General features: G+C 43.5%; 1 protein-coding gene across 1 annotated transcript in view; it reads right to left on the bottom strand.

The window, feature by feature from the left end:
• LAMA5 (laminin subunit alpha 5) overlaps positions 1-20,194 on the bottom strand; it is a 402,322-nt gene that overhangs the window by 192,588 nt on the left and 189,540 nt on the right. Inside the window, exons 20-30 of the mRNA XM_085615185.1 lie at positions 18,852-18,957; positions 17,796-17,895; positions 16,780-16,936; positions 14,101-14,239; positions 9,452-9,594; positions 8,558-8,664; positions 5,596-5,749; positions 3,813-3,973; positions 2,085-2,193; positions 1,294-1,391; positions 2-20 (exon numbers count right to left, since the gene is read on the bottom strand). Coding sequence (XP_085471311.1) covers positions 2-20; positions 1,294-1,391; positions 2,085-2,193; positions 3,813-3,973; positions 5,596-5,749; positions 8,558-8,664; positions 9,452-9,594; positions 14,101-14,239; positions 16,780-16,936; positions 17,796-17,895; positions 18,852-18,957 — 1,293 coding nt within the window. The remainder of the gene's footprint in view (position 1; positions 21-1,293; positions 1,392-2,084; positions 2,194-3,812; positions 3,974-5,595; positions 5,750-8,557; positions 8,665-9,451; positions 9,595-14,100; positions 14,240-16,779; positions 16,937-17,795; positions 17,896-18,851; positions 18,958-20,194) is intronic.

The following is a 20,194-nucleotide window of genomic DNA, read 5'->3' as shown; positions in this document are numbered from 1 at the left end:
TGGACGGCACACATGTCGTGCTACCAAATGAAAATAATGACAAAGAGTCAGTGGCCAAAATTTCACCTGAAAACCCCACAGCCTAACACTGAACATAAAGAAATCTAGCCATCCAACAGCATTAAATACAAAAATGGCACATGGCAAAAAGTAGAAAAGTCTTGAATCAATGTTCAAACATTATGGCCACAGTTTGATGGACAGGGTAATCTGTTACAAATGCATCGGAGAATTCTGTCCGCCAAACTGATGACCTGCCTTCCCTATTTAGGAGGATTGTCTGTTGATGGAGACCCTGTTGGTTCTGTTGAGAGAACTCTACCTCTGACATCCGACGGAATACGGGGTTGCCTGAGTAAAGCCATTGCACCCACTCCATTTAGAGTGGATGGTCTGAAAGGTTTTCTTCTGTCCGCCTCTGCTAGGAAAAACATGGTGAAGGCAAATAAAAAAATAAAAAAATAATGTCCCTAAACCCTGGAAGTGTTTGTGGTGGTCGTTAGTTTTTTCTTTTTCAATAACAAACTGATACCTTGGGAGTTTGTTTTTACAAAACAAATAATGTTAAAAGTTTGGAGGTAGGCCGTCAAAACCAGCAGCGGCCTTCCACCAAACCTTTTGTACCTTAAAGGGAACCGCAGTGACGGTTGTTCTTTTCAGATACTGAGATGAGCACTCTGCCAGCAGTCATCTCTAAACAGGACGGACTACCATCAGTCAGGGCAAACCTTTAATCCGCTGTCACACTGACGGACGTTAGTTCGTTCTCCAGATTCTAAATCAGACCCAATATTGATTTGGGTCACTGAAAAAAGGTACAAGAAACAGGGGTTAAAGAAGTGTGTTGCTCGCTGTGAAAAGCCCTCTGTATCTGAAGGGGATAGACAGGATGACAGAAAAGGTATAATTTTGATCACTCACAGGTGCCTTCCTGGACAATATTTTAGAAGACGTTCTGGCTGAGGATTAGTCTGTAGTCCTCATACTACATACACAAGTTGGTCATGGAGCGTGGATAGATACGCTTGATTAAATCAATAAATTGTATTGAGTGATATAATGTACAAATGACACTTATCGATTAAATGGTCAATAGATGTGATCGGCCAAGTGATAGATTTGATCGATAAATACTTTTTTGTACAAAGAAACAAACTGTATTTAGTTAAGTGATTTGGGGCCCAAGGAAGTCCAAGAACAGCCATATTTACAAGAAATCCAGCCTAAAGGAACAGGACCACCCGCTACACCCCAAGATTCATGGTATCTCAATGTACCGCTGTAGCTGGTTACCTGCTGTGCACGGTGCTCCCATGGGTGCTTATGCAATGGACCCTGGGCTCAACAAACTCCATAGTGAACTGCTCATGGGGGATCAGGAACGCTTTGTACTGCAGAAACAGGGGAAAACAAGGCATATTGAAACATTACAGGTGATTGACAAGTTCCCTCAAAGCATTTTGAGTGTCATCCCATGGAAACTCTCGCATATGCAAAACTTTCACAACACTCATCAATTAAACCTCCACCCCCGCCCAGCTCAGGAGCAGACGCCGAGGGTGTGAAATACCTGCGAAATTTGAGTACTGCTAGGACTTTAGTTCAGTCAGACTCAGGGTCTCCTGCAGGATTGGGGGGGGGGGGGGGGGAGGGGTAGAGCATTTAGAGAAAGGCACATCTTCACAATACAGCAGAATACTGTTGGTGCTTCAGAACCTTTTCCTGCAGCGTTGCTAACCAGGATGGATTTCTTTAAGACTACATTGATGAATGTTATATTTTATGTAAAAATGCAAATCAATTGGTATAGATTAATATTTTGGTACAGGCGTGTTTACCCCTTTAATTGATAAGTAAAGGGCCAATCTCATCTCACAAGAGCAAATGCAGAAAAGCAACTCACACTGAGCCATTTTTAATGCACTGCGTGTGGTGGAAGGCGGGGGTGGTTGGTCATTTTTTGCGGTGAACCACAGAGCAGCTGTAACATTTCCCCCCCCATATCACATTGGTATCGCTGCAAGGCGGACACCACAAGAGTTGTCACAAATGAGTAAAGATGCGGTCAGGAAGTGGGGTCATACCAGTAGGAACTGTGCACGGTCTGCCGAGAATCGCACGCTGGCGTCAGTCGTCAGCTCAAGAACGGCCACTTGGCCCTGGGAGTCCAGAGCCACTCCACGACACAGGAAGCTGCAAGAGAAAGGACAGATTTAGTGAGCAGGGTAACACAAGCATAGCCAGGTCACACTGCTTCCTCTTGGGCTTATTGCCAGGTCTACTAATGGCGAGACGGTTTCCAAAGGTTGTCCAGCAGAGCAAATCCCAGCCCAGCATCCTATTTTAAGCCACTGGTGCCATTAGTCTTGAACTGAGCTGTCCGCTCCATAGTCCCTAACCGGATACTGTCCACAGAGAGAACTCCGGACCAAATCAATGACAAATGACATATTGAAACTCATCCGCCAAAAACAAACAGGCAAGTGTACCTTGTTCACCCATGTCAAGCATCGCTATAAGCGCAAAACACCCTTTGCACGTACACCTCATGAGCACAGTTAACTACGCAGAATGCTACCACTTCAGGACTGAGTAACAGGATCGGCCTGGGATACAAAAGAAGGCCCGGGTATGAAAATTAAGGTGATCCCCATTAGTTAATCACGTAGATCAAAATGAGGCCCACCTTTGCAAATCAGGCAGTTTTGAACTTCTTCAGTCATGCTCTATAGGTGTTTTGCAAGGTATGGGAGATTTGTGTGTGGTAATATCAGGGAAATCAATAGAACAAATCGACCCACCAGACCATAAAACAGTCCTATAAACCAGTAAAGCACAGGCCTACAAACAAGAAAAAAACACTGATTGACCTTTCAGACCAGCCCTTCAGGCATTGCCAAATTGCCCTGTGGACCAGTCAGACCCTGATGAGCAGTAACAGAAGTAGAGGACGAGCAACTTGAAATCACACTCACAACATCCACACAGACCACATAACACACTGTGAGGGAATGGGGTGTATTATATGGTGTGGTTGTGCAACCTTTTCTTACAACACACCACTGACTGAACTGTTATTTTGGGCATAAAGTCTATATGATCACTGACTGAGCGGTACTCATTTAAATATCTGGAGGATTAAAGATCTTGTTAGGATTCAAACCTATGGTCTATAGGTTAAATACAGAATTCCGTAAAGGGTGCTCAACCTAGTGAACTATCCTACAGGCTAAATTGTTTCATTAAGGTAATTTTCTACTGCAGTCTTCAATCTCGGACTTCCTCCTCTCTGCTGCCAAGGTACGTGAATTACGATGGTGTATCTGTATGTGTGAATGGAATGATGCAAACGTGCTTGCTCCTCTATGGAAAGTTACAATTTTCCCATCCCAGTTTGCGAGGACGGACAGACAGACAGACAGACACACACACACACTTTTTGTTCTAAGACCCCACGTTATTTATAAAGTAATAAACACAATGGCAGAGAGGCCGCTTTGATCACCAAATATTTTTGTTGAATGGAATCCAGCCCGATACGAACGGAGAGAATTCTTTGTCTGCCATGGATTCTCTTTTGGCGGTCCCGCACGCCATCACGGACACAGGCTGGTCTGAAAGAGTGCGAAGTGAACCCTGACCCCACTAGATGGTAGTACATTTTGTTTACTATTAATCTGAGTTAGGTAACTGAAGATTCTGATCAATCAAGGCCAGTAACATCGCTGCCAATCACATACAGTGGTCTCCCAAGGGGCCAATCTATTGGCTCCTGTCGTTCCCTGCAAAAGTCTTGGGATAAGGAGCGGTACCTGTAACTGCATGGGTAGAATATGAAAACCGCCTCCTGGGGTCCCAACTGTGGTGTAGTTACAGCCACCCCGGATGTTTGCAAACCCCCGTTGTTGCCATATTCCACCAGCAGGACATATCGTCCAGGGCGGGGTAGAGGGAGCCGAAGCTGGACATCCACCTACAAAAGACGAGATTACAGAAAAGAACTTCAAAACTGTGATAACTTACTGTTCAGACACCCATCATTCAGATCACCCACCGCCACACCAGACAGAAGGCCTGCTTGTTTCATGTATAAACATTGAACCATTTCTTCACCCAAAAGGTAATATCCACGCTGCTAAGCTAGGTAAGGCCAAACTATACTGACCATCCCAAAAATGAACAACCAGTTCCAATGGTACATTAGGCACTTCCATGAACATGGTACATGGTGACCTTCAAAGACTACTGGAGCCAAATTATGCAACCATTAACTAGAGAAACGTTCACCAGGGGAGAGCTCAAGTGAAAACTGTCCCTCTCGGGTACTGACCACAGATTTTTAACGTCCTGAAGTTTGTCAGCTTCGAAGTATCTATGAAAGAGAATGGAATCCAAACTCTAGGCTCAGGCGAGGGAATCATCTTGTGCCCACAATGAGAAAACCTTAGTCCCATTTTTAATCTTTTTTTTATTCTGCATTGTATTTACTACAAAAAAACAAACAAAAAAAAACAAAGAAAAGACTACGAATCCGGACCCAACCACAAGATCGCGGAATAATGCACAGCATAGCGAATCCAGAAAGATTCACGCTGCAAAACTGGCATGTCAACACATTTGCTCAGGCATCTGTCCCCTTCTATCTTACTGACCTTTTAGTCTACAAACATAGCCTGGTTATTACTGTAATAGGCAGAGGAAAAAGATCTCATTCGTTCAAGATGATGAGACTCAAGCGTTCATCTGCACACTTTGTAACCAAGTGACAACATTTATTTCCCTCAACAACACTAACTTGACAAAACTGTGCTCCTGGACAAATTGTTTTTCTTTGCCTCAGCATTTCGAGCTCCCAAAATAGGAACACTGGCAAGCATCCCACAGACTGCAGAAAGTCTCATCAAATGCCATTAGAAATGGGACCTTGGCTGTCCAAACCCTCTTCAATACTAGCTACATTATCTATGAAGCCATCACGAATGACAGCCCTGGGTTTCTGGCTGACAAGCTCACCATCTTCAGGGGCTCTTGGTACACTTGCAACGAAGACCCCATCAATCAAGCTGGAAATGAAGCCCAAAAGCCCAAAAAGGAGAAACAAACAAGGGACCAGAACTTCTCCATCTATGCACCAGGACCTAGAATGGCATTTATGTATCCATCAGGACTGCTCAAACCATGCTCCAGTTTAGGAACCAGCTGAAGACACACTTTTTTAAAGAAACTACACCACTCTCTTGATTTTACAAACGTATTCTTTCAATCATACATGACTGTATCTTTGCCTTTGACCCAGTGCAATGCTCCGCTGCCCTTAAACTAGATTTGCACTATACAAATACCACGTAAATATAGAAGCCCAAACAATAATATGGCCATTCAAGGTCTCTGAAGACTCAGGAACTTTATGCAGATGCTTCCAATCCTCTGCAGCACCTAAGCTTCCTTCATCCATATCAAGTTACCCACTGTTAAAAGCACTTACTACAGGGTGACACCAGGATGACCTAATAGGAGATGCACAGAACAAGTTGTAAAATCATTATGTAAATTTGTAAATGACATTCTGAGCGCGTATCTAGACAGAGTACTTACATCATTTCCGCTACAGGCAACAACTGGTGGCCACTTGGGAGTAACCTGTTCGGCATGGCATGGCTTCGGCAGGCTGTTGTCCAATCTACAAAGCCCATCACTGGCCAGAGAAGATGGGAAGCCATCCAAGGGAACAAACTGGTACAAGAGGCAGCTGAAAGAATGAGAAAAAGGAGGAAATTAGAGAGAGGGAGACTGTGCCGACTATCAGAACAGAGAGAGATTGGTTGAGGGCCAGCTGTAGAAATGACAAACCTATGACAGATTTAATTTTTTTCAACATGCCTTTCCATATCCAACCTGTAGCTTTATGGTGAAATAAAGTAAAGTATGTGAATCTAGACAATTACCATCCTGCTAAAGCGGTGGTCAGAGAGATGCCCAGGGAAGAAGTAAGATAACAGGTACAAACCAGTATGAAAAAGCAGCTAGAGGAATGAGAAGGGAAATTTAGAAGATGGGCAGCACATAGAGGAATACAGAACAGGCTGCGGAAGATGTAAAAAAGCAGACAGAGGAACAAGAGGTTTATGCAATTTATAAAACATTTAAACCTAATCCTGCTATTTGTAAGCAATAATGAAAGCAGGCCTGGGAAGACACTGTGTAGTTCACATTGGCAGTGTCACAAAAACAGTAAGGGTTTTTTGTAAGTTACTATTTGAGTAGGCAATATGGAACCTTTTTTTAGGTTCATCATGATCTGCAATATCTATCTTCTGAAAAAAATTAGAAAGTTGTATTAAGCGGTACCGGATCTCCTTTTTAACAGAACCTTTGGGTGTCCTAGGACATGAGTGAGTAAGAGACAAGAGTCCTGTGTTTTTCTAGAAACGCTTTTTCCCAGTTTCATCGATGAGCACAAACCACAATAGGGTAATGGTCTTGGGTACAGAAGCAACAGACCCAATAAAAACTGAAAGGAGTGAAGCTTGGACCTTTTCTGTTTGTGCACAGGAGAGGTTAGGGAGTCAGCAGGGTACAGTTTGGGGAGTGTAAGCGAGGTTCGCTATTAACATTCTCGTCTTTCGTTGGCTGGAAGGACCAACACCTGCTCAGCTCTATGGTCTTTGATCGAATGTCAGAGGAGTAACCAGAACCCCCCTCTGCTTGCTGCTGGGGTCTGTCCGATGAACGTGTGAAGAGAGCCCCGGTATCCTGTACTGAAGACCCATGGAGCGGTCTCCATTTCACTGGCACTCTGCCAAAACCAGACTGGTGCCAGCAGCAAAGATCAAGACCTTGCATGAAGTGATTGCTTGTAGTGAGTGTGGGAGCTGATAGAAGCCAGGGGGGCCCATCAGCGGAAGACTCTTAGGCTCAGACTGATAATCAACATGTACAACACTCATGTAAATACCAAGACAGAGCCCCGCCACACTACAACACTCTTGTAAATACCAGACAGAGCCCCACCACACCAACCCCTATGTTACTAAAATTAGGTACATTTAAATCCTGCCTTACAGCGTGGACAGATGCAATGGAAGTCTTAAAATTCAACCAATGAGATTACACCTACAATCTGGAGTGAAATCCCAGTATTCATCAGGACTGTCCCACCACACCCCGACTGAGGACAGAGGTGAAGACATGTCTCTTTAAGAACACTACATCCCAAACAGTGGCAGGACTAGTCACAGTACTAATCAGCATATGCTGATGTAAATATACTCTCTTATAGTAGGATTGCTACTGCTTAGCACAGGATAGGTATGATGGTTGCTCTAACACTTTCCTGCAGGTTATAAAACTTTAAATAAAGTAGCTAAAAATGAATAAGAATGTGCAAAAAGTATTGTGGACAATTCTTAAATGAAAAACGCAGCAAAATAAACCATGCGAGTGACCAACAGCTACATGTATCCCTGCAAGGATCCCTTTTAGAGCTTCTTGGAAGATGCGGAACAGGTTTGGGGAACCATCGAAAGGTTTTTAAAAGATGCAGTCAGACAGCTGTTCCTTTCCCTTGCCTCCAACCTGCTTTTCTCCCTTACTCCAAGGACAGGCCCTTCAACATTGCTGTGCTCTGCCAGGGCACTGGCCTGCTTCTTATGTATTGCTTTTCAATCTGAACAAACGTAGTTACGTTTGCAGCAAACAGAAATCATAACCCAGCTGCCTTCAGTGAAATAAAATAAGCACAATCACCTTAAGAGGTATAACACGGTCGAACTGTGTGCTGCGTGAAAGAACTGGCATACCAAGCAACCTCTGGCGTCAGATAGGGCACTCTCTGTCAAAATAGGAACTCTGCTCTTACCGCTTCCAGAAGGGAGTGCTATACATCCATCTTACAGGAAGACAAGCCTAGCTCACTACCCTCATGGTAAGCCACATCGGAAACAGCTCTGCCCATGCCTAGCTAGAACAGAAACAGCTCTGCCCATCCCCTACCAGGACACATACTTTACACATCTTCCAAAGGAACAAAAGCTTGGATCATTCACAGCTAGAAAACACAATTTTACATCCCCTGTCAGACAGTTAGATATGCCCTTTTCATAATTTTAAGTCCCTGCCCAGTCAAATATTCCAGAACAAAAGCAGAAAACCTTACACATCATCCTAGTGAAAAATGTATAAGAGCAAAACAAGAACAACCTATTTCACAATTGTGTCGTGAAGTTGCGTTATCTACAAAATTAGTGCCTTGCATACTTCCCTGAGGAACGAACATAAGTCCTGGCCACTATCAGCTTGAGAATAAACAATACCAATTGCTAAACTGTACCACAACCTCTGCTTATCCACCTGAAAGACACAAAACCTGCGTCCACGGCCTGTTCTATACAATCTTCCTAGCAGGCAATCTTCGATTGACAAAATCTGGAGTCCACTTGAGAAGGGTGAAACATGATCAAAGGAACATATATTTATTGAGGGCGATCTGCCTCAACACTTCATAAGAGCATTTTAAAGCAGACTGCAGGTATTGGTTTCCATTAGCGCGGGCTCTTACTTCTGATTGGTCTGCTCAGGGCGTGCAGTGTGCATGCAGGCCTCGGTGACTTTAAGCTGTAGGATGGGGGCCTCGTAATAAGCACTGGGCAACAAAACCAGGTAGTCCTGTGAAGAAGAGAAGAGACAGTCAAACATGACACAAGCCAGAAGCATGCCTAAGGTAGACCACATGAAGGTTTCGAGAAGAGGCTGTCAAGTAAGCAAAGACAATGGACTATCTCTATTGCAATATGTACACGTGCACTGTGAGAATATCATACTGCAGGGAGAAAGGATAGCCAAATGTCAGTAGATGTGGACTTTAGCAGGTTATCCATTGTAGCTCTCCTTCTACCCGTACATAGAACATACAGGAGGACACAATATTTTTAGACATGACATATTTATACATTTTGCTCCACTCTCTAGCGCCATGATATCACCTTGGGTCAGCTTTAGAGCGCTTTCATACAAAAATACAAATGATCAGCAATCCCAGGGTGATTACCTGGATAAATCAACCGGATAGTAAAGATATAGAATAACCAGAAGGGGGTGTCAATGTTAGGTAGCAGAAGGTGGTTCCCAAAAAAGGCCTGTTCCGCTCTGTAATAAAGTAGAAGATCAGATGGAAAGAAGTCAGGTGTTAGTGGAGTGGGGGGAGAGGGCCAGGTAAGGGATGTTAAGCTTTCTGCACTGTTTGGCCGAATGGCTTCCCTCATTCACCACCTCATGGCCTCTTGGTTAGGGGATGGGGTAACCACTGCATCTTATCACCCATTGCACCTACGGTCATCCCAAGGGACATCACACGGCTCATAGCACGCAAGACCCCAGGTTAAGGGAACAAGAATGGAGGCAGGCAACGGTACCCTAACACACCCAGAGGTGACAAGAAAGCGAATCGTCTCACCAGTAGAATGCCCTCTGCCTCGATGATCACAGACCACACGTTGGGATTCAACACGAACGGCTCCCCAAAGCTGTTCTGAGGCACCGTGACAAACGCTGGCTCTGTGGTGGGAGCAAAGATGATCTGCTTGGTCTGTTCAGAACCTGTCAAGAAGGAGGAATGGGAGAAAAGTATTACTGCTTGTGAGGCAGTGACCCGGGCATTTCCACTCAGTGATTTGTGCTGTCCAGCTGACCCGAGCTTACCACAATTTCTGATATTCACTCGAGCATATTTGGAATACTAATTCTTTTACAGGATCGCCCGAGTATCCAAGACATATTTTACTGCATGAGATTTTAAATCTTTGACCAAAATGTTTCATTAAATAATGACCCACTGAAAGCTCAAACTGCAAGGAAACTCAATATGGGACATAAGTAGGAATACATTTTTTGCTAAAATAAGGCACTGAGGGAAGTCTACAAGACTCAATGTAAGAAGCTGACAATTGTGAAGCCAGCATTCTAGCCTACATAACACACTAGATAAGCAGCTCAAAGAAATGTGAAGCCCAGTTTAAAAAAAAAAAACTGTCAATTTCACCCCAGTTTCACTATTTAAGTTTACAATGAAAAACAGCTGAGCTAGGATTGCTGTTTAAGAAGGATTCCAATTAGTCTAGATGAGATCTGATGATCAAACCCTGCATCCTGTTGTATCCCCAAATTATAGCCCCCTTCCTTATAAGTTTTGCATTTTTGTGAAGATATGGCAGACTTGGTACATACTTTGGCTCTTAAAACAAAACCACAACTTTTCTTGGGCTATGCCTGAGAATTGTCTGCTCTGGGCGCTATCCTACACAGACATTATTCAATTTATAGTATATTTTTACTGTGAAACCTTGCCGTTGGCAGCATTATGTTAAAAAAGATGTAGCATGTAAATTCATAGAAAAATAAAACAGACACCAAGATCTTGTGTAAAAACAAATTAATTCAAATACATTTTGGAGAAAAAGAAAAGAAAAAAAGATTGAGAACACTTAAAAATAATTATCAGCAAAGACAACAGGCCTCACCTTTGTTACAATGTGCACATTTTTGTCTGTGGCAATGTTTTGTGTGTTTTATTTGCCCCCATGGTGCTCATGCGCAACGCTTACTTTCTTATTTGTCCTTTTTTTTGTTTTTGAAAATCCAGTACAATATGTCCACGTTTATGAATGCATGCACAGTGGCCATTTTGGAATGGTCTAGCTTTGCCAATGTTTGAGAAGCAATTCAACAATCATTTGTAAAGTAAAAAAGCAAGCAAGATTGTGAAAGACAGTGTGCAGCAGTCGTGAGTGCAGGGGCGACTTTCTGAAGGGGCCAGGGCAAGTTTGGGTGGTTGTGAGTGTGGCAAAAGAGTGAGGTGGCAGCAGCACAGTGCAGAGGTTGTCACAGGGGACTAATTAAAGCCCTATATAACCAAATGTGACCGCTTTATGGACAGGTCAACCTGTCAAAGGCAATTTTTGAAACATGCCAGCATCTAATGGCTGAAGGAGAAATTCCCAAAATGGCCATTCTTCTGTAGTGTTTTGTAATGTGTATTGGTAAAATGAGGTTAGACGAACCACTACAGCTGTCTCTAAACAAGAGCTAAAAACATGTGTGTATTGAAAAACAATGTGGACTTGACAGTGAACTTCGTTAGGGAACAATTTCAATATTAAAGAGTAAAACAATGGGTAACGCAAATGGAGACAAGCTAGAGAAAAGGTTTAAAGTAGTAATGAGGGCAGAGAAGAGAGCACCTACAAAAATATGTGGAGAAAAAAAAACATACGGGCAATAAACTCACTTTAAAACTGGATGAAAGGTGTATTTTGAGGGTGTACCTCCCCACAAAAAGCAATTGTGAGGATGAAAAGAGGGTAGGAAGAGGGCAAGGGGAGGAAAGAAGAGCAAGGGCAAGATCGAGACACAGATCCATAGGATGGAAAAGTGCAAAATAGAGAATGGGAGCTAAGGGGGATAATCCCTGGGAAAACAATTGATAACGTTACGCTCCACCCCTTGACAAGACATAAAAAAGGGCACTAAGGGGAACCTTAGGGGAAAATCCCTAAATAACACATTTATAAGATTAATGGCATTCCCACCTTAAAAATAGTAACAGACAATTTTGAAAAAAAGACATTCTATGAATTTGTTTCTAACAAATGGTAAATGACATTAATCTTTGGAATTTTATTTAAACAATTTTGTTTTCTCAAAATCGGTATTCTATTTTGTATGCATACAACTGTTAAGAGGCCTGGTCGGGAGGCTTTTAGAGCCATCTATGCCCAATAAGTTCACCTTAAGTTTCTGTGAGTTCCGGACTGGGTGTACTACAATTGTAAGTCTCTCATAGGTCTAATATTCCTGAACAAGCTTAGAAATCCTTACAGAATCACTTAAGTAAAAGTTTGCCAAAGTAGAACACACATAAGTTGTTTCAGTTGAGCCATTAGGTTGCAAATAAACAAAGCAAGAGTTCATAACAAATATAAACCTGCAACAGGACAGTATCGAGACAGGTATATTGTTTTTGCTCTTTAGATGAAAAAATGCAAAGACAACCGACACACCAAGTGCAGCTCTGGAACTGGAGCGAGGGATGCTGAACTCTACTAGGTGCAGCAGCATGAATGCGAAGACACAACATTGGACCGAAACACTCAGGCAACCTAGAGATGCAGCAGAAACACCAGAGTAAGACTGTCTGCAGCAGTAATGGTCAGGACAACACATTCAGAGTAACTGTTATTCAGGAGCTGCAAGAAGAACTTTAAAGGGCCTGTTTGATGCAGCCAGAATGCCTGTTTGATGCAGTGTTTGATGCAGCCGGAATGCCTGTTTGATGCTGTGTTTGATGCAGCCAGAATGCCTGTTTGATGCTGTGTTTGATGCAGCCAGAATGCCTGTTTGATGCAGTGTTTAATGCAGCCAGAATGCCTGTTTGATGCAGTGTTTAATGCAGCCAGAATGCCTGTTTGATGCAGTGTTTGATGCAGCCAGAATGCCTGTTTGATGCAGTGTTTGATGCAGCCAGAATGCCTGTTTGATGCAGTGTTTGATGCAGCCAGAATGCCTGTTTGATGCAGTGTTTGTTGCAGCCAAGAGTGTATGCACTAAAGCTCAGCGACTCTCAAGGCTGCAGCCGGAATGTTAAAAGTCTTCCTGGATCCTAAGTCAGAATGCTGGATGCCACTCAAGAGCTGCAAAGGGAACACTTAATGCCCCTCCAGGCTGCAGAAAGAATGCCGGAATCTGAAGTGTTACAGTAAAAAACACCAGAGTTCCTCCAGGTTGGAGACCCAGAGCACTGTCGAGCTGTAGCGAAGATACAGAGAGCTGAAAAGATGCAACAAAACCACTCTGAGCCCCTCCAGGCGGCAGCAGGAATGCTCAAAGATGAAAATGTGCAACAGGAACCATCAGGGCTACCTCAATCTGCGGCTGGAGTCTAAGAGCTGTAGCACGGAAGCTCAGAGCCATTATAGGCTACAGCAGAAATATTCAGTGGTATTTCGGAATCAGAATTAGGAACTTTCCTAAGCATCAACTATGATCTATGCGCTGAGTTGTCCAGTTTCTGGTTATTGCTGCACTGCTCATGCAGCAGTTACATCGCTTTTTTGTTTTTCTAAAATGTGAGACGCCTTAAGAGAAACGGGTATGCCTTTATGTGGGTGTCATGCTCACTTCACCCCTGCACTGAAGCTGCACCTTACTAATGAGGCCCAATCCAGTCTGAGGTTGCTTGGGATCCCACCTGGGATGGTCAGGCGAGGCTGCTCCCATTGGAGCAGGGCTAAGACAAAGGTCTCTGCCTAGAGTGGCATAATAGGAAAAAGATAGTAGACTGGAATCAGGCAGGCCATGAGTAATTACCAGAGGCTGAGATTAATGCAAACATTCAATCTATCATATTTTTTCCCACAATGTAAAATACAGCACATAAGCACATGACTTAGAGGTGGCAATGCAGGCTACCTGATGGACAGCCTGGGAAGGCACTTTCAATGCACTAGTTAAACACGCATTAACAGTGGTGAAGTAAGTAACCTACATTTTCATTTTGTTGCTTATTTTTATTTACTACCCCAGGATTTACCAATTTGGCTGAAGCAGGCATTCTTCTAAACTAATAATGCTGTGTTGGAGGAGACACCACAGACACTGAACGAGAGGGAAGTGTAGGAGACACTGGTTAGGAAGTTGGGCAGGAGAGACAGCTTCTTACCTTGGTTCCGCGGCTGATACGCAGTAATTTTGCCATATACAGTGGCACTTCCTGAATTAATGTACCTCAGGATGACACGGAACAAATAGAGCTCGGCCCCTTTCACCATCACTCTGACTCTCACTTTATTCTGTAAGAAGGCAAAAAAGGAGATTCGGAAAACATCACAGCGGAGCCAGCGATGGCACAGGGCCAGGCCGAGCGACCGCACATGTCGTGTCCAGAAGGGCACAGCATACCGCCACAACCGGTAAAGACACCCCTCCCTACAGGCTAGTGCACACCACAGGGAAGCAATCTCAGGGGGGCTGGAGGAGATGCATGGGGAGGGAAGGAAGATGCTTGAAGAAAAGCACGGATGTTAGTTGAAAAGTAGAGGATGCACTTACAGTTGCCACAAACATTAAATTTTCTTTCTTCCACGACCGAGACCTTCCCTTCCACACTGGCTGGCCCCCGGTTCACGTAGCGGAAGACGATGCGGAATAGGTCTGGCGAGGTCACGTTGATTGTGACCACAACCTTGGCCTGGAGAGATGCGGCGAGAGGTCCATAGGAGGGGAAGAGAGGGAGAGAAGCAAAGCATACCTTAAGTCACAACCACCACCGCGCACACAAGCCAGGCAAGGAGCAAGGACACTGGAAAAGCAGGCAACAAACCTCACTCAATACTGCAAACCATCCCAGGACTCTGAGTGGGTCACATGCAGGTTCCATTCAACAGCTACAGACTTACTAGTAGCAGACAGCAGAGGAGCTCATCAGGCAGTGTTAACAATGCAATTTGCAGAAGCATTTTAGCAATCATTTCTGAAATGTTAATGGCTTACCATACCAATAAAGCCATCTTGGAGGGGCCTCATTGTTGCTCTAAAGACCGTCATTTAGATCAGCTCTGACCTGCACACCAGTCTTTAGTTCAATAATAATAGGACACAACATCTGGCTTTATTTACTCCAGCATAACACATGCAGTTCTGCAAACAGACCTTACGGAGATAAAAGACAAGTAATTTCTACAGATGGGAACAAGCAGGACAGGGGTGCGCATCACTTTACAGTCTAGAACCTTAAAACATTTGCAAGACAATCAGTTACCCAACAATTCTCATATAGACACAATATGAGAGGACAAGTCATTTAGAGCCAAGAATTAAAAGAAACTTTACTTGCATTGCGGCTTCTCTTTAGGAGGTATTCTCTCTATCTACACAACCCCCATCTGGCCTGTGCTCTCAGTAGATTATACCTTATAAAGACAGACAGTGCGAAATACCCAATCTCTCCCATTCCCTTTGCTCTATTACACTTGGCACCTGCCACACCTCTATTGTAAGCCTTGGAGAGATGAGCAGAGTCGTAAGAGAAGCAAGCCCAGGAACTTGTTCTTTGACTTCCCTCCACAGACGTGTAGGCTCTTAACAGAAGATCCACACACGCAAGTCTGGATCTCCCCAGGCATCAACGAGGACCCTTCACAGGCCGATGCACCTCGGCCTACCAAGAATGAGCCTCTGATCTCAAGTCAAAGTCAAAGCAGCAATGTTTGCAGATTATGAACAGTCGACGAGAGGTGTTATCCTGCAAACCTCAACAATGGCCTTCAGAGGCCTACGCGCTCACCCCGTTACCAAAGGAATGGCCGTGAATAGTTTGTGGGGCAAATAACTACAGACTAGTCAACTTCATTATAATTAGCAACAAGAGTATAGTCATACTATCAATACATGCATCTTCCTAATTGCCACCATTATTGTTATTAGCTAATTGCGAGACGCTGTAATTTTTCCAAGAGGAAAGTGTAACGACTCACCAAGACAAGGTGTCATCAAGTAGCAATGGGGAAAACAAAAAGAATGGCACTCCTCGCACACAGTGAAGTAACAGGAGGGGATCAGAGTGTCCTCTGGATGATGGGTGCCCCAGGAATGTAATTAGGGACTGGAAACTAGGCAAAAACTGTTACTAACACAGGACACCAAACTGTCGAAGTAAAAACATGAGGACTACAAAGAAATTCTGGATCCAACCACAGGAAGGTGGGAAGATGCACAGCATGTGAATCCAGAAAAGATTTATGCTCCAAAATCATATCTTGTAAATGCAACCACATATCTTCGATTCAACTCCGATATGTCCATGCCATTGTTTCTTCAATGGTGCGAACGCTTTTCTTGGGTTCTCCGGAAGCGATCTCATCGCATATTAGGACAGATATAATCCCAAGCCATCATTTTATCAACAGTAGTATAACCAGAGGCCTTCACTTCACCAAAATCATAGGTCTACACCTACAAGTTTTTACACTCAAGAGTTGGTTCACCAATATGGACAGATTCACACATCATAGGTTCACTAACACGTCCTATAAACACACACCCTTGAATCCTCACTAGTGATAAGACATCACATTGGCAATAATATCACAACACATCTCGGGTGCAACAAAACTACAATGACCATGCAGCATAGATTCGCCAACAAAGAGAAACAAACATCCAGGGTTGAAAATACTGATAAACTCATACAAAATGGATTCACCGCTACCCATAAAACCACGTATCTTTGATTAACCATCACTGATATAACAGCAGGTCATGCATTATTATTGATACATACATCTTCAGTTCACAAACTTAATTAAATGCAGGCCAGAGCTGCTTTTAAATAATAACATTACCCTTCGAGAGCTTCTCCAACACGGATATAATCACACGCCTTTGATTCATCAACAAGGATGGAACTGTGTGTCATAACCTCACCAGAAAACACAAAACCACGCCACTGATTCACTAACACCATATGTCCGCCACACGTGATGGATTTATCAACACTGGCATACATGTGCATTAATAGTGCCTATAGCACCAAGGCCATCGCAGTGGATCACCAGTGTACTCACAGGCAATTGCTAATCAGTGGCATGCAGAAAGACCACAACTCTTGCACAGCTGCTGAGTTATCTACACCAGGTGAAAAATAGCGAACATATCAAGTGCAGTGAGGAAAAAAAACTACACCGATGCATCACCCACCATCTTGAAGTGGTGTAAATCCTTTGTCCTTACCTGAAAGGTAGACATCTGAGCATACCCCCTCCAGCTGAAATTCTCGAACTCTAGGGGGTTGTAGCCAAAGCGGACGGCCCGCCCATCAAGCGTGGTTCCCTCTTCCACTTCGAACTTCAGGTGGTGAAGGTCAGGGAAGTAGTGGTCTTTCTTGGGTCTTGCAGGAAAAGGTGAAAAATTGAATTTAGACACAGGAAATTCCAGAAGACTGACCTGTGATGTAATGTTCTTTAAAGAGGTGTGTTGTCAACTCTTTCCTAACTTGGCGCATCGTTGGGGTGAAAGTATTTCCCTAAAATGTGGTATCCTCTAGTGAAGGTGGAATAACGCTGGACACCTTTATGCAAAGCTAAGAAAAGTCCATATTTGTTCAATAAAAAAAGAAAATCAGATTTTATTTATAAAGTGTAATCCTTAAACCCCAGGGCAGTCGGTGCTCTACAAAGTATTAAGTAACACAAAAACATAAAATTACAACTTAAACATTCAGTATTCAGAGGAAAGCAGTTAAAAGATGTGCCCAAAAAAGCAATTCTTATGAGAAAAAAAAAATCTGTTCTTGAACGGAGTCCTTAGTCCTAGTGATAAAGGAGCTCTGCATAAAAAACACCCATTTTAGGTTTTCCTATTTCACTTGACATAAATTGTAATGTATGTATGTATACATGAAGGCCTTTTCCTGGAAGCCAATCAAAAACTAGGATTCAAACAACATAAGAGCTTAACCAAACACTGATATGGATCCTAATTCTCCTTTTAAGTGTAGAATAGTAACTTGCTAAAATATTGTGCAAACACACATTTACACTCACTCCACTCAATAGGGAATTCCAAGCAGTGCTTGACTGGTCTAGGAATAAATTATTGAATCTTCAAACCAAACCTTGCTCAGATCAGAGTCACACGATAAAGTTATTAAATGTTTTATCAATTGAAATAACTCAAACACTTAATGCACTCTCCCAATCATGCCCACCGCATGCCTGTGAAAACTGAATTTATGCTGGCGTTCTTACTGGGTACACTTGGGTCCATGGACGTTCTGCCGACACTGGCAAACCCCTGTCCGCTCGTCACACGCCAGGCCCACCGAACCACCAATGTCGCACTGGCAGCCTGTGGTGAAGAAATAGAGGGGTTGTTATACAACATGCGTCATCATCCCTTCAACCTCCAATATTTACAGTGATAGCTGGTGTGCCCTCTACTCCAGAACTAAGTGCCACCTCCGCTGCAGTGGCATATGGAGAGGGGTATTGGCACACTAGAGAATGAGAATGCGGTCTACGCCAGTGAACTAACGGGAGGGAATATTGGATCTCAGTAACTGAGGTGGACGCATTAAAGTCCACCTCCCACAGCCATTGAAGGTGAATTCCAGATGGACAAAAAGTGGAAATCTTAGCACACGAGCAATGAACTGCAGAGACTTTCAAATCCGTTTCAATAACACAGATATGCCACGCCATAAAAGCTGTGATTCAAGTTTAAAGGGCCGTCTCGGAATGGTGTCACAATATGTTTTGAAACTCAATCAGATATCATCAAACAAAGAGTTATTCCAGAACCATTACTGACGTAAGGTTCTCCAAGAGGACAAGTTTTTTGCTTTTTTACTTTTCACTGGGTGCCCTCTTTAAGATAACTGGACAGCCTCTTTAAAATAGACAAAAATGCAAGTTTAAAAAACAAAAAAACTGGACAATTGAATTTCCTAACTGTATAAGTGAGGCATCAGCAGTAAAAGTACTAAATATGCTTATGGTCTATTCAACAGCTTCAAAATAAATTATTTTATGTATTTTAAAGCACAAGGTAAACATTACTTTCAGTTACATGGACTAATTTACATGGGAAAAGCAAGACAATTCATAACAGAATTTTGCTGAATGACAACCTGATAATGGGTACATTTTATAAGGCTACCTGTGCAGAAAACTGTAAGCAACAGGCTACTCTTGAGTGGAATCTGTAACATGCAACAGTTAAACTTGCTGAGAGCAAAATTAAGGTGGCAGTCAAGAGGTGAGGTTAATTTCATTTTCGTACAGACAATTGGGGTTTTGTCTCACCGTGACAGCCAAAGTAATTGTCCTTCGACAGGTTGAAGAAGCCATCCTTGCAGACAGAGCAGCTGCGGCTACAGATGTTGGGTTTACAGAAACACTGTCCGCTGCCCTAAAATCGGGGAAAGAAACACGGGCACAGTAAAACTTTGTTTGGTTCATTATGGCTTCAGGTCAACGATCTCAGTTCATTTAAAGCACATGATTGGATGCAATCTAATTTCTTAGTCACAAGAAAGTAGTGGGCAGATTGTTGGAGATAGATTTTGATGAAAACTGGGTTTGTGGTCCTAGGAAGGAGGAAAAGTTGCCTTCTCAAATCATGCGAACTGGTTGGCATGGAAACTATGGGATAGGAGTGCATACTGCCTAGAAAGTGCTGTTATTTTAAATATTTTGTATATAGATAGTGAAACAGCCTTACTGGAAAGATGAATACAACAATTAGATTAAACCAATTTCACAGTACAATTTTATGGACGGAGCACATTCACAGTGGCCCCGACTGGCAGTGCCACTGTGCATAGAGTCCTAATACTAGCAAAAAACTGAACCCAGAAAAAAGCTAAAATCGGGTGTGCCCACGTAGGAAGAGGAGAGGTGATTAAACAGTTCCCATGTGCAGGTAGATTAAAATGACACCTTGTGTTCTGCGGCCCACTCGCACCACCCTTTGACCTTCTCTGCCCTCCCCACCCACATTATAAAAATAATTCCTGTACAACCAGTTACCTCCCCACCCTCTGAATTACCGACCCTCCTAAAATACAAAAGTACCTGGTGTCCTGGTACCCGCCACCCATCTGCCTAGCCTCAACTGCTGAAATACAAAAAGTTTGCCTGGTGTCCTGCTGCTCACCTACCTCTCTGATCTCAATATTACTCACACGTCTATTATAAAAAATAAAACAAATTAAACTAGCTACCCTTAACATGTCCTCCACTCCAACTATAAAAATTTCAAATGACTCCTGTCTGGCCACCCAGTCAAACACACTATGTGCATCCCTCTCCCTCCCAAAGGCATGCCGGTAAGAGAGGCAGCAGCTCGCTGAGGCTGTGTCCCCACTCAGCATCCACTGAACACCCTGTCAGTCGCAGGTCGGCGCAGATGCGGGTCTTAGAAAGAGATATAGTTGCGGTGCTGGCCACATTCTCCCACCTCGCTTGTATCTGTGGAGACCCAGGGCGGGCTTTAGCACTGGTGGCACCTGGTGCGACAATCTTTTTTTGGCACCGCCTCCCCCACCCCCCCACAATAGGTCCTCCTCTTCAGATTCCCTCACTACCACCCGACAACAGTGCCCCTCATCTCTCCATAGCCCCTCTCTCAAATACATTTCATTTGT

This window comes from Triturus cristatus, chromosome 7 (genome assembly GCF_964204655.1).
Source record: "Triturus cristatus chromosome 7, aTriCri1.1, whole genome shotgun sequence".
Classification (NCBI taxonomy): Eukaryota; Metazoa; Chordata; class Amphibia; order Caudata; family Salamandridae; genus Triturus; species Triturus cristatus.
The sequence above is the reverse complement of the archived record's forward strand: the minus strand, read 5'-3'. Positions and strand labels throughout refer to the sequence as shown.